This window comes from Arthrobotrys flagrans (assembly GCF_004000055.1).
Source record: "Arthrobotrys flagrans strain CBS H-5679 chromosome Unknown unitig_8, whole genome shotgun sequence".
NCBI lineage: Eukaryota > Fungi > Ascomycota > Orbiliomycetes > Orbiliales > Orbiliaceae > Arthrobotrys > Arthrobotrys flagrans.
In genome coordinates this window covers 1,909,969-1,932,542 of record NW_027137553.1, presented here as the reverse complement: position 1 = coordinate 1,932,542, position 22,574 = coordinate 1,909,969, and the positions used below count along the sequence as shown (strand labels likewise).

Genomic DNA, 22,574 nt, shown 5'->3' with positions numbered 1-22,574 from the left:
TTCTATGAAGTGGTAACATTCTACTTAATTTTCAACCCTCTTCAAAACTTGTTTTATTGAAGCTACCGGGGATGCCAGTCGCTTCAAAAACAATAGCGGTGCTATCACGTTCGCGGATCCGACGAAGATATATATCCAAGAACCTTGCCATTCTCCCGTGGGGTAGTATGGAGAACTCTGCAAAGAGCAATCGAGAGATCTCTAAAAAAAACCCTTAAGATCCGGGATCCAACTCTGTTTGCTTATTGTCCCTAATGAATCGCGCCAAGTGCATTAGTTTCTTATTAGCATTGAGATCTCAGGGTTCCGGTAGTAGTACGTGAACAAGCGGCCCAGCTCCTTAGTAATGTCTTCGATAATTCCGTGGCACTGATTGTTTGTTCCTAGCTTTAAGGTCGATCGGAGATGTATCAATGACGGGAGTTGAAGCTTGGGGCGGGTAGCTACGTTGAAGAGGGTTGTCACGTGGGGAGGCTCTGTCTTAACACTGTATTTCTCACGTTCACAGTATCCAGCGTTTAGCGTCTAACCACAGTACATACAACCTACGAACCTCGAAGATTCTAAATGCCCCAAAAGTCACCAAGATTAAAATAGCACAATGGTAGCAGTGACTAAAATGGATATTAGAACTTTGACAGGGTTTTAGTGTAATGCATTCAAATGCATGGGCGTAAAGCATATATATAAAGTATTCCCATTTAATGTATGTCCTCTATAGTATGCAACGGCTATCAATATTCTTCAAGCGATCATATGCATAACCTAAAGCTTCCCACTCTCGGCCTTTCTACCCTCTCCATTACTCACACGGGTTCCTACGCCGGTGTCTTCAATGACCCCTTTAACCCGCGGCCCAAGTTTCCCTTCTTTTTGTAAAAGCTGGATCACTTCATCGTCTCCCATCTTGTCCACATACTCGAAATCTGGATTCTTACCAAAGGCTACCCTCGCAGCATCAACTACAATCCTTGCCGTCATGCCCCAGACTTTATACTTAATCAGCTTCTTATCATGGGTTCCTCCTCCACTCCTTCTACCGCCCTCCAAATTTCCGATAGCGTATGCTTGGGCCTCATCCTCCAATACTTGTGTCGAATCTCTTCTTTGCACGACTACAGGGCTCGTATAGACGTTGAACTGATGCCCTCTCCATTTGATTCCGTACCATTCAAGCCATTGCCCTTCGTACCACCCCGTTTTCCCCGTTGGAACCGTACCCCAGTCGATATCGACGGTAGATTCGGCGAATTTCTCGGCAGGATTGAACTCAAATTCTGGGCTCTTGTAATCCGATTCCAAGAATGCTCTCAACGGTACAGTGAATACCGATGCAACTTCTTTCGGGTCAAGCCTAGGGATCAAAGACTCTTCCGCGTTGACGGTGGAACCGGAATACCCTGGTTTAGTGTGCAACAATGCGACAACAGGCCGAACACCAAGTTGGTTCCTGGATAAGTTGGTTGGCATTTCGCACAAGTGAGTGACAGTGAATGGAGAAGGGAGAAGGTCATTTCTAGAGGGTAGACCGATCTCTTCGGATGCTTCTCTGCGGGCGGTTTCAAAAGCAGTCTCCGTTGGCGAATCCGCTTTGCCTAACATAGTAGTGATTCATTAGCAAGTATTCTAGGATGATTTAAAGATCGATAACACTAAACCCACCTCCGGGCAAAGCTACCTGGCCGGCGAAGGTACGCAAATTGCTCGAACGTTCTGTCAAGACGACCCTGTTTGCCCAAACAAATTATTAGCGAACCTCAAAACCCCCCTCACACCTTAGAATTACTACCAAAAAAAAGTGACAGAAGTAATAACATACCGAAGCTCCCCCTTCGAATCCGGAAACAACAATATCAAAACCGCAGCCCGGCGCGAGACATCAAATTCATCCCACTGATTCGACGGAGGTTTGTAGTTCTTCAGCCGGTTGATAACTTCCTGCAGAGCCTTGCGGCTGTCGTTATCTATGTCGCTACTCATGGTTGCCACATAAGGAAATGATATATGAAGCCCAAGGGGGAGGTGAAGTTGCCTGGATCTTGGGATGAAGGAAGTTATCCTCGGTAGACGGTGGATTATAGTCATATCACGTGACCTGAGACACGGAGGGTGCTGGCGGGCCAACTGTGTTACACCCGAATTTAACCCATGGTCAACGCAGAACCATGCATATTGCCCCTCTCGTGAAAATGGAATGCGGGGTTGGGCATGTGAATTGGTTGAAATGGAATTATACGATTTAAAATCACATTCATGTCGCTAATTCGCCTAGAATCGAGAAGAAAACATCCACTAAACGGACAGTAGCTAGAGCGAATATAACATTGGATGTCCTTACAGACGAGACGAATTTCTAGATATCGGCCCAAGTACTCATATACCAAGCTGTAGCCAACCTCTCTATGAGCAATCTCAAGCTACCAGTACGTTGTCGATAGGCCTGATTGTGGTACGTTGAACGACAAGTCGGTGCCCATATACCGAAAGGATCACCTAGGAACCCTGCAGCTTGGCTCTCGTGTCCAACGTTATCTCGCCAGCGGGCGAAAGGTAATTTTATTTATAGCACGGCAGATCTAGGAACAAAGTTGGTGACATCGATCAGGAAACTGACATCTATAGATGTTTATTATTAGTTTTAAAATGTTAAGCCTGTACCATTTAAATTTTATGGTAATATGTTAGGGGGATATATATTAGTACATACTGGATGATCGATAACATCCGAAACAGGAGCGAAGATATATGATGCTTCAGTATGCGAGATGACGAATTTGAATATGATTTGGCAGTCATGACCGTATCTCAATTCCTTTGTCGGTTGATTGATAGTCATGGTTATTACAAAGTACAGGGTGCACTCTCAGCCCTCTCTAAATATTCAAAGGCTTGAGCTCCCCCGGTCCTGAGACTAGAGCTTCCCAAACACAATATTAAAACCCGATGTTCATTAATACAAATATCGAAATGTATAGATCCTTCGTATCGTTACGTAGTCCCAGATTCGATTATTACGAATCCCTGGGCCGCCGGGCCAGCCGCTTTTCGGATGTTGCGTTGGAATCATCGGGAAGCGCGTAAGCACCCTCTCGTCCAATGAGCGTTTGGGCAGCGGGCGCGGCCCCAGCGTATGCATGAAATCGAGAGCCACATTAGCCTCGCTTTCAGGCAGGCAATTGAATAGTATGGCTACATCTAGTTCGCATATCTCGGAATGGGAAACTTCGATTCCCTTGGTCAGACATATCGTCTGAAGGAGCATATGGTTGGTAATTGTACAAACGACTATATACATATCGACCTGGCAATTCTCGATCTGTCGACTCCGACCCACCCTGATCTTCTCAGGATCTCGATTCTCGATAAAGACAAAGTTGCTGAACTTGAAATTACCTTGGAATGGTTTTACGGGTATCTGAAACTCAATCAGCAAAATAGTTAAGGAATTTGGAAGCAAGAAGAAAAAAAATACAATCTGAGGGATTTCTTCGTTCAAGGAGAGGGGCATGAATCAAAATCTAGGCAAAGGATGACTCGGACACTACCAAGTGTATGTCGTTGATGCACCAGAGAAACAGATAACCAGCGGAGCCAGGAGCTATTTGAGGGCTCACTGGGTGCGATTCGAGAAGCCTGCAAGGTCTGTTATGAACGAACCAAATATTAAGCTGACGCACTGGGTTCCGGGGGAACAACCGTTGGGCCAAAATTCCCAGCCCGTCAAGGGCGGTGCGGATAATCTTGGGATATCTGATTCTCATATGATAGCATACCTATTATTGGATATACCAATGTATAGTAGATATGCGAAATGAATCATCTGATTGTCTAGAGGTAGCCTATGTGAGTACCATAAGATCGAGATATGTACGGTCGATGCATAGGGCTACCTCCACCATAGGCTCGTATTCGAGAATGTGGTTGAGTTGTGATGCGTGAGTGTGTTGAGGCGGCTGGCGGGGACAAGGAATGTTCGGCGGGGCCGTTGAAAGCTCACACTTATTGCCTTGCATTTCACTGCTAGGCGAAGCCGAAGCTGCGGATTTTTAGGCAGCGGATTTGGCATGGCAGTTCGTCTTAAGTCGAAGCCCGTACGAGAGTATTTGCAGCCCTAGAAGGCCTCCTAGGACCACTGGTTGCAGCTGATACCCGCCGGCACTTCCTGCTGACCCGGCCCATGCATCCGACACCCAGCTTCCAAATATCGAGAACGATACGGCCACAGCGCCACGATCTTGACGATTTGGCTCTCAAACATTTGTAACCTCAGAAGGTAATTATATAAAACGACAGATTCTTTATATAGTGGAGCTAACTGGTTGTGGAATCCTTTCGGCTCAGACAGCGGTCAGGCAAGTTTCGACTGAGCATGCAACCGGTTTCAAAGATTACGCTGCTACTGGCACGAGCGGAGACTGGCTCCTCACCGGGTGGCCCGAAATAATCCCGTCGAATCGAAATCGGGTTGAACTAGTTAGTTGAACATCGAAATCCAGGTGGATTTGTCTACTGGACAGCATCTTGCGAACGCTAGTCATAGTTGAAAGCAACTGCACAGCCGACGACAAAAAAGCTCTGTTGTACTGTTGGATTAGTGAGCCATTCAATGGTACGAGATATCTACCCCGCCGTAACATTTTGCACGATTTTTCGCCTGATGAATATTCTCCAGCTGTGCACAGAACCCGGCATAACTTTGCCCCTGCCAACTCCGCCGATTTGATGGAGTTTTGGACAATATGTTATCCCATATGAAATACTACCATGGCATGGCTGGAGCTCTCTTGGTGTTGAGATATTGATTCCTCACACGGAGGTTCCCTCCACGTGCCCGGCCTCGTGCTCCTTTGGCAGTCATGGTGATACCCATGCTCGCGTGTTACTATTTCCAGTGCGGGCTTAAAGTCTGTCTCGGGAAGGCGAAGATGGATGCTGCGATGGTGTCGACGGAAACATCCTCTAGCAAACGACTCGCCTTCGCTCCTGTGGCTGACCCCTGTAAACTCCCAGTCCGGTTCTCGATGGGGTATTTGGTTGCCCGGGATCTCTGCATTTTTTTGAAATGAAGCTCGCCATGTTTTGGCTCGCTTACCTCGTAATTCGATTTTCTTTTTAAGTCCCCTTGTCTCCAATGTTACATTTGACCTTCTCGCATGTCTCCTGCTTGCCCTTTACCTCTCAAAAAGCCCGTCGATCTTCGAGACCTCATTCTCTTGGGTTTTTCTTGGATCCTATTGTCATCTAGAGGGGAGGTTCGCATTGCATAGTTTGATACTAAGTAACAGTCCCAAGTAAGAGTTTCGACGACTCTGCAACATCACCTACAAATGTTGTATACTTTTATTATCAACAAAACGAGACCGTGAGGCTCGAAGTATTCGAAAATTAATCGCAAAGAAAAGCCTTATTCTCTCAACCGGCCGAAGCGCGGCGTCCAATGCACTGAACAAAATATATCGGGTTTGGTTTCGATGCTTTCTAGCGGAACCGCGGTCGTCACCTGCAGGAACGCCACCAGCCGAGCAGCGCGTTCGCTTCCGTTCGGGCACGGCTCGCGCCCACGATGCCTCGACCTACGCAGAGAATCACTTCTCTCCCTCCGTTTTCACATCATGCACGACAATCTCTCGACGATTCTTCTCTTCCGACACTTCCTCATCCGCCATCACCTCCTTCAGACCCGACAGCCGCTGGTGTAACGAGTGGGGGACTGAGTTATAATTTTCACCGCTACAGCGCTATTCCATTGATCCCAAGTGTCGCAGCAGAGACTGATCCAAATGAAGAAGCTGAATCTTTCTCCTACATGAACAATCTGAACACAGGGGCATATAACAGTCTCAACCGAACTCCTTCCTACCGACTTCCCTCGCCGGTTTCACTACCCTCGCGGCACAATAGTCGAATACAACGGGATCGCGGTATGAGTGCGAGTCCTGTTAGTTCAATCAGTGCTGCGGATGCTCCCATTACCAGTCGATATAGCTACTTAATCCAACCATCAGCCGGGATGTCCCAAAATCCTACTTCTTCAGAAATTTCTTACCCTTCTCTTCCATCTCAAGAGCAAAATCCTACAATATCGACAATGGGTCTCCCACCAAGCGTGGACCACTACGGTCAAGGACAATCATCCCGTTTTCAAGGACAATTAACGACGATAAATGAATCTACAACTAATTTACCTGGAACGAGCAACCATGGAAACAACAATCAATCAATGCGCCAATTGCAATATGCTGCTCCACCACCTCCTCCACCACCTGCGCCAACCGTAACATACGACCTCCCACCCCGTCCTCAATTCCCCTCGGCGGGCAACACATTGCCCACACCGCCTCAAAACACTTTTCAGAGATTGCGTTCTACTGCCCGTTCACGATTTGGCCGAATACCTAATATATTTATACACCGAGGGCCTCCAAGGCCGCTTTCACTGTCATACTTATTACGACGTCGGACACCGAGCAACCACCCGCCGACGCCAGCATTAGCCATAGTAGGCCTAGTAACCAGCGTCCTCGTATTCATCTCTCTAATGACATTTCTGTGGGTGTCGACATTTGCCGCCAATATTGTTGCCATTGTATATTCATTTTCCGTCCTAGTCGCCTGCACATGGGTGCTTGTTGATTACAGTCAGAAGAAAATGAAGGCTCGGGAAGACGAGGAGGCAGGTGGTTCGCGGTCAAGTTTTTTTGCTAGTGGAGGTGGAACACGGCAAGAGTTGGATATGGTGCAAGAAAGCGAAATTATTGTTATACCGAGGATACCAGTACACAGGGTTGTCGGAGAGGGAGAAGCAGATCCTGAACTGCCGCCATATAGTAGAGGTGATGCAGCTGAGATCTTGGATATACCGGTCCCCCCGCCGCCGCATTCCTAAGATGATGCATTTTCATTTGTATATTTGCGATTTTTATATCTTTGTTTCTTATTTGAAGCGATTTTTCGGATACCATCTACATTTGCTGCATATGCGACAGGGTATATACCGATCATTCATTTTAGCGTTCGATTTTTACCATCTTAACGATATTTAACATTGAGCAAGAAGGGTTTGTAAAAATACCACCTGCATCAAATAATACATTGTGCCATTATTGGGCATTGAATACTGATTGTCCTTCACACCGCCAGTAGGCGAAAATGACACAAAAATCAAACCAACTGATTCAACCCCACAAATCGATATGCCTGGCCCATTGCATTGCACATTGCAAATCACGCCTATTTCCTGGTGGATTCGGAAATTGAAATCTAGATGTGGACCCTCCATTCATTAACGGATGATTTTTACGAATCTCTCAGCCTGCCCTATAATTCATCACGCATCAACGACTTTGAAGCTCCGAAGCTGCGAAAGTAACTTATCGTCCCAACAACCTCAACCACTTTTTTTTTCTGGAAATGTGTCTTGCGCAGGGGCTTTTCGACCCCCCGGCCTTAAATTCCAGAACTAGCTTAGGTATGCATCCGGTTCGTCATAGGCACGCTCTAAGCGATATCTCTACCTTTAAAACTGCAACAAACATCAAATGGTGGAGGCTGTGAAGCTTGAAAGCATGTGGGCACGCTCAGCGCCGACGACTACGATGCATCAATATCCCAGCTGGAAGGGCCTAATCAGACCAGGAATGTGGGGGCCTGTCCAACACGTAACTTTCTTCGGAGATAAAGTTTGTAACTTACGCTAGAGAATAGAAGTTGCCTCTCTTTAGCGGCGGGGATCCCATGCTTTTTGGTCGCGAGCTTAATTCTTTCGGTGCAGGGTTAGAACATGGAATGTCCTTTTGGATCGAATGGTACACGTACAAACCCCACCTAGCTCTCCTGGGTTCGTAGAAAATACCTATGAGATCATGAATCGGTGGAACTAGGCGGTGCATGCATGTGTACACATGCAGGAGAGGAGGAAAAGAGGGGCAGGATGCCAATGCGATGGAATGCTTTCAGCTGTAAATCCTGTTATTCGAACCGATGCGTGAAGTTAAGTGGGATGTATAAATGACCCCGCTTTCCCTGGTTTTCCCTTAACTCAAAAGCTACCTACACTATAAACTCCAGTCAATACCATCGTCACAAGTTATTATCCTCAAACCCCACTTAATACACCTGCCTTAATAACTTAATTCGTCATCATGGACTTCCTTAAGAAATTCGCTGACGATGGTGAGAAGAAGCCAGAGGCGGAGGGGTCCGCGTCCGGAGAGCGCAAGGAGGGCGGCAGCTTCTTCGACCAGGCCTCGAACTTCCTGAACGAACAGGCTGGCGGCGGCCGAAAGGGTGAAGCGAAGGAAGACAGTCTCGACAAGGGTAACCAATCCTTCCTCCCAGTATCTCCAACTATCGTGCTATTACCTTAGCGCACTTGTATCGATGTTCCCATCATGTCTTCCGCACTACGCTTCTATGATTTTGCATGGCATCATGATACTATACCCTCTACGGCTTTGTGCTACCATCCGCAAATGAACAGTTACTAACACACTTGGCAACACAATACAGCTATTGACTTTGTCCAAGAGAAAGTCTTCAAGCAAGGTCCTCAGGACAATGAATCCGCCGCCGAACAGGCCAAGGATTCAGCCATCGCTGACTGTAGGATACCCTTCTATCTTTGATATATACATATAAATATGTTAGTTGGGGCTTCAGCTAACCTATTGGTAACACTACAGTCATCCGAGACCAATACAAAAAAAATACTGGCAAAGAATTCCCATCCGAAAGATCATAAAATCGTTCTTGGATTCTAACGGAGATGGATGGCTTTTCTTTCATGGGCTTGTCGTCTTTTCCCTCTCTCTCTCTCTTTTTTTTTCGGTCTGAAGGAGACATGGACTATCGTAAAGGATAATACGAATGCATCTCAGGCGTAAACCTGAGAATTTCTCCCACCAATTATAACTAAGTAATATTATAGTATAACTCTAAGGATGACTACGTAGCATGATATTAAACGTGTCGAAAGATTGGATTCGAATCCTTCAAGATGTCGGCTATAGAAGAACTCTGCCGATTCATCACATAATTACCACCGACTTGAGAGAATATACAAAGAACATGCTGTGAATACAGCCCTCGAGACCTGCCATTGAATCAAGCCCTAATCATGAAAGCTCGGCGTATATACATGTACGTATGCGTATCTGGTTATAGTGCGAGCCCCAGTGTAAATATAAATATTATCCTTTAAATTCTTGTCCGACATTATATCTAGTATAGGCCCTTTGTCAGCGCGGTAGTTTAGGTACGAAGCAAGAAGGGTTGGCTTTGAATCAATGGTATGTCGGCAATGCGGGTCATCGTAGAACTAGATAAGCATCATTTAATTATAAGAGCTTTTAACGGAGATAGTCGCTGTATTTGCTTTGTTGTGTCTTCAAAGACTATCTCAGGATCGTGCCTGATCGTAATAGCGTAGGGCCACAGATTTGAAAAGTGGATCATATACCCGACGATAGAGATGTAGAACTGAGCTCCACAGGTACCTAGATGCGAGAGCTCTGCTTCTTGAGAAGCCTCATGGTTGTACCTGCGGGCGGCTTCAACGGATGTGGCTTGCGGTTCTTCTATGTGTGTCTGAAATTGGGATAGTTTGACTAGTGTAATGGAGCTCATATAGCAGACAATACTAAGCCATGGTTATGTAATCCTTCTCATAAGTACTAGGTTCATTTATACTTCCGACGGTGCGACGAGCCCAATCCATGTGGTTTGTCTTCGCGCTCACCGCTTGGTCATTGGGGATTTGTCGGTTTAAATTCAGCAACTACCGGTTTTTTTTGATAGGCGCCCCCGTCTTCCGTGAATAGGATGCCGGGTCGGAGCTCAATTGAATTATCGTCCCCTAGTCGATTAGCATTGTTGATAATAGCAGGATCCCAACGCGGTCCGCGAAATCATGTTGCATTTTGAGCTGGTGTTGCAGACTGCCAAGATTATATATGAGGATCTCTAAGGCCAAATTCCAGGCCCTATTGAAGGCCCAGTCTAGAGGTAGATGATATGACCCTGAAGCAATTTTTGTAGAAATTTCCAAGGTTGGATTGTCATATATAAAGCCCAACTAGTGTATAAAAAGACATTGGTATCTCCTTCTTCTGGTTACCCTCGGCAATTGCGAAGATATCAGATTCGAGTACCGATCAACCTTGAAGTCTTTGACCTATTGGGCTTAATTTATTATCTATAACTTCCTGCGAAGCTTTTCCTCAGACAATTTTCTAGCCAAAATGGTTTCTATCAAGGTCGCCCTTGCCTCTTTAAGTGCGAATACCAATGTCGTTACAATTATATGTGTTCTCGTGGCGATGCTGTCGCTTGTTTCAACTACCTCTGGGGTCTAGATAGGACTTCATGCTAGGTCACCTATCGCCCTATCACTTTCTGTTCAACTGGGCCTGGCAGCTGGATGGCCAGGCGGAAAATGTGCAACAGGCGGCTTCTTACTGGTGAAGTTTCTCAAACCTAAATCGAGAGTGTTTGTGTTCAGGTAAATTTCTGACCTCTGTGTCCGGGTGCCGATTAGTCGTGATGTTGCAATTGGTGGCATTGTTGTTATTGATAGATGTGGAATTTTCGGACTTGTTGGAGGACATAATTATGCTAACGGTAATGGTGATGTGAGAGTTACCATTGCCGGTCAGGAGATGTGGTTTGGGCTATGATTATTGTATTGGTAGAGTATCGTAAAAAGTTTTCCTACATGTCGAATTTGTCAGTCATCATGAGGGCGTATTGGGAACCGAATTTGCACCAAACATGCGTCCAGCAACTGCTATGCCCAATATTATTTCCTCCTTGTTCTAGATTTCTTCTAGTGGTTTTGTATCTAGAAAAATGAGACGGTTTGCCTTGAAGACTGCCCAAAGCCTTGGCTATCCCGCCAAGTAGATTCATGTGTGACAAATCTTCTCGCTTAATCGATATCGGTGGATCTTAAGCTTATTTGTGTCACCATTGCAAGATTCCTTGGTCCACTTTCCTAGTCGACATGTCAAGAGGACCGTTTTACCGGCTCTTAGTCATAAGCAGGACCGTGGGATCGGGAAGGTGAATCTGAACCACAAAGTTTTCCGTACTCATGGATCCTCGACTCCCTTCGCCACTTCCTGTTTGGATGGCTTTGGGGGCTGAGAATTAGAAGCTTCCGCCAAGATAGCGCCCGGGATCTTTGGGTCTGGATTTCGAGGCGGTGAATCCGAAATGTTCCCAACATTTCTTAGTACCTTTTTTCATATCTAACATTTAGATGCGAACTTTGACATGGAGCGCGTCGTCTGGCCAGACGACTTTGAGACACTAATAGTTAACCTCGGAAATTTAGCCCTGTGATAATCATTAACGGGTCCAGTCAACAGTAAAACTCGCCGGGAAAACTCTTCTGTGCAGCCACCAGAATCCCTCAGGATCACTTCCTTGATCTCTTTTGCGTCGAAAGGATACTAAAGCATTCCGACTTTTGTGTTACCTAGGAGCCCTTCGCTTTGTTTTCATCAGCCTTCTCCTCACTTCACTATAATCCTCAGAGCCTCCTCTTAAATCTACAGGTTAGACCGACCTTGTCTTAGCTTCGATTCTACATCTTATATAGATCCTTTTATATATTTTCCAAACCATTACCTAATCTACCAAAATGCGCTCCGCAATAATCCTCCTCGCCACGGCCGCTGCCGTCTGCGCTCAATCACCTCTCATCGAAGAGTACCAGCGAAGATACGACTTTTGGCTTAACCCACCATCCAACTGTAGCACTGGCCCAAGTGGTTGTACTTCCCCAAAGTGCGGTACCGGTCAATGTCAATTCGGGTTGACCTGTGGTACCTAGGCCGGGATGCCCAATACCTGCTGCGAAGCCAGACACGCCAGCGATGCCGGCGAATGTTCCGAATTCGAGGATGTTCTTGAAGACTTCAACCTCAGCTCCGGGGGCGACGCTGCCATTCTTACCGCCTCAGACGTCGCGTGCGGCTCGGATCAAATCTTCATTGTCAGCGATCAGGTCGATAGAACTCGAAGCTACTGCTGTCCATTCGGCAGGGATGGTGTTATCTCTGTTGACTACGGTCAATTCTTGAACAACCTTACCATCATCAGCGTCAGATGTATTCCTCCTGTTAAGGCGTCTACCGGCGGCAGTAATACACCTTCGACTACCACTGGTAGCTCCGATTCTCCAGCCCGTACGAGCACCGGAGCCACCGGTTCTTCTACTCCAAACTCCGCGAATACCTTTAGAAACGTTTTCGCCCTGGCTCCAGTTGCATTCATGGCCCTTGCTGCTTTGTAAACCATGATCTGCTTGGAATCGTTAGGATGCAATAGGATTGGGTCTTTTGGCGCATACTTGGGGGTTAAATGGAGACTGATTCAGAAGACGACAATGTTTTATGGGCGAAGGACTGGGTTTTAATTAGCAATGTACAATATTCTTACGAAATATATTTTTGAAGAAATAGTTAGCAACAATGGAATTAAATGGCGTTTTTTTGAATAAATCTTGTCTCTCGCACCAGCCTCCACGAAGTGGTCACAATAAATCCGAGAAGCTTACCATCTTTCAGATGGCGGTGCTTGGTTTGTAGAAGTGCCGTACTAACTTTCTTGACTCTGCTGTTGGCACACTCGACATGACATGATATTTTGCTCTTGGTTATTCGTAAGGCGGCCGGTTTCTTGGTGCAAGAGAATTGTTTGAGCACCATAAGGAAAATGAAGGTTTTCTGCAGATCTGGGAACGGGAGCCCGTTTTAAGGCAGCTTTCACAGCAATTAAGACGTTTTAAACGCCTTACAAAACACTCTTACAATTCAAAGATAAGACTTCGAGGCTTCGAAATTAAAAAGTTCGTATGGCGTGCACTTGTGCTAGATTGCAACGCAGGTTTTCCAACGGTTAACAATTGCTTCCACTTCCCGAAACAACTTGCTTCCTGCCAGCCCTAAGTACGTATACAGTATATACGTATACACCCCTCATCCACTACACTAACCATCTTTATTAATTGCCTCGACCTTCAGCTGAAGATTCAAATTTCCTATTAATTGTGGAGTCGCAATCGCAGTACGGGTCACTCAACACGGCAAGCTGCAGGCTTGGCGGACATATTCCGAAGTGCGAAGCCAATGGTTTCTCTGCGGGGAAGACGGTGGCGGCGAAACTTCAGCTGGAATGAGAATAAATTTGAATATTTCTCCACCTAGCTGAAGAAGAATCGCCATGGCCTTATGAGTCGGGTTCCTTATACGGCGGTTGAGTGCATTTTTTGTTAATCATGGGATTAATTGAGTGGGGATAGGTGCTGGAGCTGAAAAGAATAGGATGCGATTGCAAGTGTTTGGTAACGTTTGGCCATAGAGGGATGTATATATCTAACCCTGGGTTCTTCGAACCCAGTCCCCTTTTCTCTCCACCAATTCAAACTGAATTAAGTGTTTTACCTACCGGAAACGAGTTCTCTTTCCGGCCAACCATCGGCTGCTCCTCAACCATAATCATTTTACTTACACTACAATATGGAGCCTGCAATTCCTCTTAGAAGGACAGCAGAAGAAATAGAAGATGCCAGAAAGAGGATAAAGGAACGCACTGAAGCCGACAAAAAACTATACCGCGACTTTGCTGATACTATGAAGACTGAAAATATCCCCGTCTATTTGCCAGGGGAAGCAGAATATGAACGCTCTGTCGCAAATCCAAACCTTTTGTACCGCTTCTCCCGCCCTGGTTGCGTCGTTCAGCCGCTTAGCACCTCCGATGTACAAACCGTTATTAAAGAGGCAAGGGAGCAAAACATATCGATGACCATAAAGGGCGGTGGACATTCATATGCAGGATTCTCTACCACGAATGATGGTATCTCCCTTGACCTGGGGAAGATGAACAGGGCCAGACTTAACACGAAAGTGAAGCCTCGACCAGTCATGACTATGCAAGGAGGTGCGCAATGGGGTCATGCTTACAAACACTTGATTAATGGGAAGCATGATGGGATGATCGTGAATGGCGGACGATGCCCTACCGTGGGTGTTGGTGGATTTATTTTGGGAGGTGGTCTTGCTCCCTTCGGAAGGAGCTTCGGGCTGGGTTGTGATACCCTGATTGAAGCCACAATTGTGACTGCGGATGGGGATATCGTCACGGTTTCAAGGAAAGATCTCGAGTTAAATGATGAGGAAAAGAAGGACCCAGAAAAAGTTAAGAGAAGGGATCTTTTCTGGGCGCTTTGCGGCGCTGGCGGTGGAAACTTCGGCGTCGTGGTTGAATTCAAGCTTGAAATTCAGTACCTAGAGGACCCGGAAGGTTTGGTAGTCGCCGGCAAATACGAATGGCAGCCTGCGTACGAGAAGGACGAAGCTAAACCCCAAGAGGACGCGGTTGTGACGGACGAGACCCTTGCAACTATGAATAGGTTTTATTCATACAACTGGCCCAACAGATGCACAATCGACAGCTCATGGATTTGTACTATCGGCAAGCCGCTCACTATTCGCTTTTTGGTCTACTACGATGGTTTGAAGACGCAGTTTACCCAACTAATTAATCCGGTGGGCGTGCCTGACGACGAAAAGCCAATTCCAAGCAAGCCCCTGCGGGATATGATCATAAGACGGGTTATAGAAGAGCCATCAACACGGTTCCTTCATGAGACCCTAGTGGACCAATGGTCCGACGAAATAGTGAGGGCATTCCCAGCGAATAAAGGCTACAGCCTTCACGCCTCCTTCGTATTCCCAAATGATATCGACACAATTGAAAATATTACTAGGTTCATAAATGCGGATATGGCCCGTTTCAAGGAAAGATACGCAGGAGAAACCGCGACGATGCAAGTCACTTGGATCCATTCCGGAGGAAAGGTTAGCGAAGTGGGTGATTCCGATACTGCCTATCCTTGGCGACAGGGCGTCTATAACGTATACATCATGCTGCAATGGGATGGAAAGTGGCTCGAGACGGATATAAGAGGTTGGCTGCAGATTTTCAGACGAAATCTGAGACAATATTCCTTGGAGGGACAGGCAGCATATGTCAATTTCCCATTCCCAGACAAGATGGAACTGTCAGGGACTGACTACGAATATGCCTACTATGGCAAGAATTGTGACGCCCTACGAAAAGTAAAAGAGGAGTGGGATGAGAAGGAGTATTTCAAATGGAATCAAGGTATTAAGCTTCCAAAATCTGTGGAAGAATCGAACTCTACGTCTTTCCATCCAGCGACAGAAGTGGTGGAGGAATCGAAACTCGAAACAAATTTTGTAACAGCATTAAAAGTGAATATTTTATCCAGCGCCGAGGTGCCAGTCGCTGCTAAGGTCACGAATAATTATAAGAAAGACAAGGCTAGCGACCGAAAACTCGCGGATCAATTGGCCCTGGAGCAATGGAAAACCTTTGAGCCCTTTGGGTCTTGGTCCACGTCTAGCGGCGGTATTTACGCTCTCACTGATTTAGGCTTCTGAGGGCCGGTGCTCTGGGTTCGTTGAAAGTTGAGGGCTTTCCGCACGCAACTTTATCTAATTGGGCGATTTGATTAGCATATCAGTAGTTAGGGACTTAGCTATAAATTCTTGAAAGTATCAAATACCACGAATTCATCGTGTATGACCCGTACTTAGCTCCCAGTAGCTAACTTTGGAATATGAAATCTTGTTCAAGCCCAAGGAGTAAATATACATTCATCCGTGTTGGGTTTGTTGCAACCGAAGCGAGATTTTGTCCTGTGTAACATACTTATGTTCTTGGATAAAGTGTGTTGACGATATATTGCTCTCAGTGCCCACGTTCCCGGGGCCTTATAGAGTACACACATTGTCCACGATTTAGCAAGGGTATCCTAGAAGCGAGTCTAACAAACCTTGGGTTCAATTGCAACTTGCTTCAACTAAGCCAACAAAGATGGGCCGCAACTCAGCGAAACCTGGCTTCCTGGCTATCGGTGGAGGAAATCTCACAAGACCACACAGAATTGTCCCCTCTGAAGCACAGCCTATCGGTATTTTGCCTGGAGTCGAATCCTTAGACATACATCTGAACAGGAAGCTGATAGATGTTGCATAGAGTAATGGCGACCCAGTGGGCCACCTATCTATCTAGGACCATAAGAGAAAATGCTTGGATCGCTGTGGGGGTAGACAATATCATGATATTTCTGTTTAAGTACGGAATTGTTCTCGAAATAGTACTCCCCCGAAGAGAGGTGAGAGTAGCTAATTAGAAGATAAAAAGTCATCTCTTCTTTAGGTTGGCGTCTTCCTGAAACCGGAACAGGGGATTATTTAGAAAAGCCAGCATTCCTATCGACTCGACTAGAGAACATGATGAAGGCACACAATTTACTATACTTGGAGGCTTCGGATGAAGGATCACTTCAAAAACTCCGTGAAAAGGATACTCCCTGGGGTGCTGACGGATATTCTATCAGGGCCTTAGCCTCACTGAGGTCGATCCAGCAAAAGCTCCAGGAGCACCTTGCTTTCCCTCCCTATTCAACTTGGATCAGAATGGACCTACCTTCTGAAAAGCACAAGATACAGTGCCAAAAACATCATAAGAAGAAACGACTCTCTTTTTACACCTGTGAAGGGGTTTAGCTTACCATGCCGCGGGAAATATCCATTTTTGTCAGCTGGTGTTAGCCAAAACAAGGCCACTACCTCGAATGAGGCAACCGGCGTTTCCTCCAATGAAAGCTATGAAAAGGTTCAGTTCGACGACGCCACCGATACTGACTGCATTATGACACTGATGGAACGAACAACACGGGTGACACGGATGGGCCTTCACCCCTTCAAGGCTTTATTACATGTCACGGGAGAAGAGACTCTCGCGTAAGTATTTTGCGTCTATAATATATGTATCAAAACTAACTGTGAACTCAAACAAAAGCAGCCACAGAGACCCAACCCGATCTTGTCTGATAACAGCGGTTTCAGAACAGACGAATCAGTTCCTATCAATTTGAATAGATATGCGGGTTCCACAGCACTCACCCGAGCCACAAAAGACTCTAGGAACCCTAAAATGCCGTATCTTCAAATAGATGTTCCGAATAGCGAAGATACTGCTCAAGGAAGACTACTAGAGCCCTGATTGACAGACGTGGGACAGCATCTACCGCTTTTGGAGGAAAAACGGAACCTACAAAAGAAGTTGGGCGAGATCAGAAGTCGATTGGTTCTTGTTGCCAAGGAAATTCCACACCTTCTCGATTGAAGCTACCCCCGGTTCCTCCTCTCGCAACCCCCCTCTCACCCCCACCAACAACGCTCAATTCAACCTCCCCACCCTCAGTATCATGCACCACCATCAAAAGCTCTCAATTTCACAATGTCCCGTTTCGTCAATACGTCTCTTCCATCCTTTTTCTACGAGACCTCAGATGAAGACGATAATTAAATGGTACAAAAATCCTTAATAAAAATAACAAAAATATAGACTACAAAATAACACCATTTCCTTGCTGTGGAGGCCTAGGTTTCAACGCAGGTGAAAAACTGAACTTCATAATTCTCATAAGGAAGCAAGTAATTGGAGATTATTCGCGAGGTTTAGGCTTAAGAATCTATCATCAAAGTCTCGAGCCCTCAAACCTTCGGGAGTCGACAGATCGACAGATATATCGATAGTGATCGTCCACGGTCTCACACTCGCATCTGCAATAGCTCGCCACTCTATGATTTTTGTTCAAATTGCATAATCTGATTGACCGGATCTCAGATCTAGATGTTTTATCTCTCTGGATCTTTCCGTTCGCTAATGTAAACAACAAATGTAAAATTCCGCCCTAGGGCGGCTCCTGGCCCCAATATTCCCACCAAGCCGGTGCTACCTGGTTACAGCTTCTATTTCAAGCAAAGGGCTTGTCATATTGAGGTGTCATAATACAAAATACTGACGCCCACAGGTCTATTTTTTGTAATTTCAGGCAGTTGAAAAATGGCTTTCGGTGAAAACTTTCAAACCGTTAAATGACTTCCAGTGAATTACTAGGATACTGTGTAACAAGGAGCTTAGTTCGTTGATATAAAAACCTAGGAAATATCCCTTCATGCTAGCTTTTTTTCACGGCCACCCTACCAAAGCTTTCCAAGACATAAAGTTAACATTTGGCACCGTAGCAAGCCTAGTACCTTGGAATAAAATGTTCTTTCTTTAGACCTTTTCCGTCGCCACACTTCTGGCCTTCCAGGCCTTCACAGCTCCGACACCAGCATCAGATGACGTCGGTCGACTAGAGAAGCGCCAGTCCACGGATGCTGCATTTGCTGTCGCCAGAGGCCAGTTTAGAAAGACCAATCTCGAGAACCTGGCAGCTTCGCTCGACATCCAGACCTTTTGGAAACCTTCCGGGGACGCCACCAGCATCATCTTAGCGCACAAAAGTGGCCTCGATTCGAGCGTGCTCTCTCCCAATAAGAGCCGCTATCTAGAAATCTCCTTCGGCGGCCTCAATGACAAAATCACAATTAGCTCACGGTTCAATGGCACCTGCAAGGACCAAACAAGAACTAGCTTTACTCTAGCTAAAGCCGGTTTCGAAACCAACCCAACGACGAAAGAACGATTGATCCGGCTATCGCTGACGCAATGATTTGGAAGCTGGGGAATCACATTTTCGACGAATGTCCCAGGCTTTGGGGAAGATCCTAAATACGAGTTGACCACTTTCACACCACATAGTACCGTTACAGACGGTGGGATCAAGCCGAATTATATTTGGTACCAAAATACCAAGTACCCTCATCTTTCCGCGGAGATTCAGTGTGGTTTTGGTTGGTGGTAAATTATAAAGCTTAGACTTGGTATTCTTGTATGCACATATATATGCCGAATGTACGATTTTATGACTTGGCTTAGTTATTGAAGTAAGATATTTACTCGAAGGGCTATAGGAAGAAGCTGGGGGTCGAATCTTGAGGAGTTTCTGGTTATACCATATGCTACACCCGACACTTGGAGACATTGCCAGTCGTGAATATCGATTGGGAAATGGAGGTTCGGTTGTTGATATTTGATCGCAACAGGCTATAATGGGGAGAATAGTCAAAGACGTTCATGAGTTATCACCTGAGGTTAGGTAACTATTTACGCAATGAAAAATATTAATTGGGCGCTCGAGGAGCATCCTCCCTATTAGTTAATATTTTATGTACCTAATGAAACTCCTTCTGTATGTATTAATTTTAGATAACTCCTAATGCTCATTTCTAACCGAAAGTGGTCTTTATTTATGGGGAGTTGAAGATTGTTCCTACCAGTACTGGTGCATATCTTAAGCTCAAGTCGAAGATGCTTCATCTATCCATACAACGTTAACGGCAGCATTCCGAATGGATCCAATCGATACCATTATTCGGGGCCGGCATCGACCCCTAAAAACCCAACAAGAGCAACACAGAAACTTCATGTTTTTTTTTGAGCGTAAAAACCAAAAATTTTATGTAGCTGTGGGTGTGGGTTCCTTCTTATGTGTCTTTGAATTCACTAATACGTACTAGATTTCGGAATCAAATAGCAGAAACGAAAAAGGTTTGTTAAGTTTAGCATCTGCGGCGCTGAGTGATAAATTTTCGCCGCATGACAAAGCTCTATACAGTTCGCATAAAATCTGCAAAGTTTCGCCCAGGTTCCGAAAATTTCCGCTATGATATTGTTGGCTACTTTTTTTTAAGCTCCCCAATCCTAGATATCCTCCTGATTGCGAGTCTCAGATTACCATCCAGATCCACTTTTCGCCCTGATTCTGTCGTTCCGTGGAGACATTGTGTAGCATGCAATACTCCGCTAACGATAACTGGTAGATGCCATATTTGCATGTTTGCTTATAAGCCCCAGACATGAGCTCACCACCGTTCGGGCCCCACTAGCTAACCGAAATGTGGTTTTTGAACGGCTCTCTCGCTAATGCGCATGCGGGAAGCTAGTTTAACCTTAGATTGGTGACGGAGACAGGAACCTGGTGGTACCATACGGTTGAAATCACGGATGATTCAGAATTCGATCGTGTATAGGCTAGAAGAAATTAAAGTTTAAAGGTTTTGTCCAAGTCGCTCCAATCAGAGTAATCCACAACATACTGTGGCTGCGAGGAACCTAGATGTTGTGAATGTCATCAGAGATCCGGTAACCGATCCAGAGATAGCCCACTTGCATATTGCTTTCGGTGCCTTTGATCGAGCTAAGATGCGTTATGCCTCTTTTTGAAACAATTGGCATATGCAACGTGAAAAGACAAAAGGAAGGGGCCAAGGTGCATCAATCATGAAGATGGATACAGCTGTATATGAAATTCTCTTTGGGGTTGAGAGAATGTATTAAGGTGATAATGGGTTAGTCTTTCCGATCTAAGATACAACATATGATACTGAGTGGATGTTTTCATATTGACCGCATATACACGTGCTGATACGAAAGTGGCAGGATTATAGCCCTGCCTCTGTTTGGGCCTGGGCTTCGACACTAAAATAACACTCTCAGCGCGAGGCGCCGGCCCACCGTCATGAAACGATGTATCCACCATGTTTAAGTCTAGCAAGTTAGCTTAAAGTTAGGCAGTGTGACCTGTAGATGAATACCAGAACTTGCTAGGGTTTGAGTCTGAATGCCTATTCATAATTATCGTCGGTTTCTATATAGGTAAGTCCTTTTTCCTCATATTTTTCAAGCGTGGAAATGTCTCAATAACCGCCCACATGATCGATAAACGATTAGTGCATACTAGTTTAGCTAAGGATAGGATACTTCAACAAACAGAGACTGGTATTTAACATTAAAATTTCTAGCCGCATATGCAGATATCTGAGGATCACGATTCCATATACTGAAATTTACAAATGATATCATGATCCATAGAGCTTACTTTTTTAAAGGGGACGGTTAGCCTCCGTATTCGGATTTGCGACTGAGGTTACGCCTGAAATATTAATTAAATGTAAAAAGCTTGGCTTTTGCTGGGGATGTGGTTTTATATCAGATATCTTTCACACAGCTCGGTCTATAAAATCTCGGGAAGTCTCTCTTCAATCTGAAGACTTTCTCACTATTGTCTCCAGCAACCTCAAAGACAAGTTTCGCTCTTAAGACATCACTATGGTGGGATCTTACTTTGTCTCATCGCCAGATATTTTGTTGTATACCCTCTAAACATAATGTTCGCCTCTCTTAAATCTTTCGGCGTGGCCGCAATCCTTGCCGGCGCTCTTTTCCAAGGGCAAGCCTTCGCAGTTTCTATATTCGTGGCCGGTGAAGTTGAGTCGGCAGCCTTATTGGCCAAACGTTAATCGCTGCCTAGGAGAGTATGTTCGGCGACAACTCGCCCTTTACAGTCACCAACCCACTTGGACAACATGTCGAAAGTCGATTGGACTCCACTGTCCTCTGTATCGAAGCATGGTACAATAGCACGGGCACAAAAACGGTGCCATAAGCCTAAAAGATGGCTCGGCAAGCGACCGTACCCTTCACATCGCGATTTGGGCCACCGGTAGTAAAGTTATCTTTAACCACATGAGGTCCGGGACCTTCGGAACTCAGCAAACCTCCACCTTTTTCGTCGAGGCAACAAGCCTTTGGTCGGGTGAACGTATACTCCGCCTGTCCATCCAGTACTTTCCAGCTACAACTGGTTCTTCCAACGGTTACTATTTGGCTATATTTTATCCATACGGGAAGCCAAGACAGAGCTTTAGGTATAACCGAACCGCCAATATTGCTAGCAGTAATGTCTGCTCGAACAATCTTCACTATCAAACCCCTGATAACTCTCGTCTGGGTGACAAAATCTCCGCGAGTGACAACGCCCACTATGGCTGGTAAGGGGTGGGATGTAGAGCAATTAATGTGCGCGGGTTATGATATTGTTTGGGTTGAGGGTATCAAAGGTTGTGAGGGTATTGTATGCACGCTTACTATCCTAAGTATATTACAGTTTGTAGGCTTTCAGAGGGTTAGATTTTTACATTTTATTTAATTACTATACTCCGTATAAGCAATTGCAATGTAATCACTAGTTTCAGGCTTTGGCTAAGTTAGCTCGTTCTGAGACGACATATCACAATTAATGTTAAGTTTTAACTCAAATTTTTACATGTGAGCTTTATATTGAGGGCATAAATCATTTTGAGACCCTGAAATGAACAATCTATGAACAAAGTGCTGCTTAGAATGTGGAAATTAAACTCTGAAACCTTCCTAAGGTGCCCTATTTCTAGATTGGTTAATGAGGATATAATATATTATATATCCTGGGAAACACTTCGCAGTAGGCATTTGGTTTACGTGATCAGTCTTCGTGGGGATCCGGAACTTGATGTCAAAAAGATAAATGTAGTATATTTATCAAACGCTTCTCTAATTACCTAAATCTATAAACAGTGATCTATATCCCTCGGAATAAAACTGTGCAGCCTACTATGCACGATATCCATACCGTCATTGATGTCCCAGTATGGTTTGGAACAACAGTTCCTTAAAGCCAATTAGACCCCTGTCTAGCTTTCAAACAGACGCCAACCGCAGCCAATGGTCCATATAAAACTAGCGTACCCCGCTCACCAATCATCTAG

At 45.4% G+C, this 22,574-nt stretch overlaps 5 protein-coding genes across 5 annotated transcripts; 4 read left to right on the top strand and 1 right to left on the bottom strand.

Annotated features, from left to right (window-relative positions):
• Window positions 1-765: 765 nt before the first annotated feature.
• Window positions 766-1,980, bottom strand: DFL_007064 (uncharacterized protein; the record flags this gene model as incomplete). Its single annotated transcript, XM_067636589.1, has 3 exons — window positions 766-1,595; window positions 1,663-1,727; window positions 1,820-1,980. The coding sequence occupies 3 exons, from the start codon at window positions 1,978-1,980 to the stop codon at window positions 766-768; spliced, it is 1,056 nt and encodes a 351-aa protein (XP_067488190.1).
• A 3,583-nt stretch (window positions 1,981-5,563) lies between these two features.
• DFL_007063 (uncharacterized protein) lies at window positions 5,564-6,886 on the top strand (the record flags this gene model as incomplete). The annotated part of the gene is made up of 1 exon (XM_067636588.1): window positions 5,564-6,886. The coding sequence occupies one exon, from the start codon at window positions 5,564-5,566 to the stop codon at window positions 6,884-6,886; it is 1,323 nt and encodes a 440-aa protein (XP_067488189.1).
• A 1,255-nt stretch (window positions 6,887-8,141) lies between these two features.
• DFL_007062 (uncharacterized protein) lies at window positions 8,142-8,740 on the top strand (the record flags this gene model as incomplete). The annotated part of the gene is made up of 3 exons (XM_067636587.1): window positions 8,142-8,316; window positions 8,509-8,601; window positions 8,682-8,740. 3 exons carry the CDS (start codon window positions 8,142-8,144, stop codon window positions 8,738-8,740), a joined length of 327 nt encoding a protein of 108 aa, XP_067488188.1.
• A 2,901-nt stretch (window positions 8,741-11,641) lies between these two features.
• DFL_007061 (uncharacterized protein) lies at window positions 11,642-12,295 on the top strand (the record flags this gene model as incomplete). The annotated part of the gene is made up of 2 exons (XM_067636586.1): window positions 11,642-11,787; window positions 11,866-12,295. The coding sequence occupies 2 exons, from the start codon at window positions 11,642-11,644 to the stop codon at window positions 12,293-12,295; spliced, it is 576 nt and encodes a 191-aa protein (XP_067488187.1).
• Window positions 12,296-13,520: 1,225 nt separating this feature from the next.
• On the top strand, window positions 13,521-15,470 carry DFL_007060 (uncharacterized protein; the record flags this gene model as incomplete). Its single annotated transcript, XM_067636585.1, has 1 exon — window positions 13,521-15,470. One exon carries the CDS (start codon window positions 13,521-13,523, stop codon window positions 15,468-15,470), a length of 1,950 nt encoding a protein of 649 aa, XP_067488186.1.
• Window positions 15,471-22,574: the final 7,104 nt, after the last annotated feature.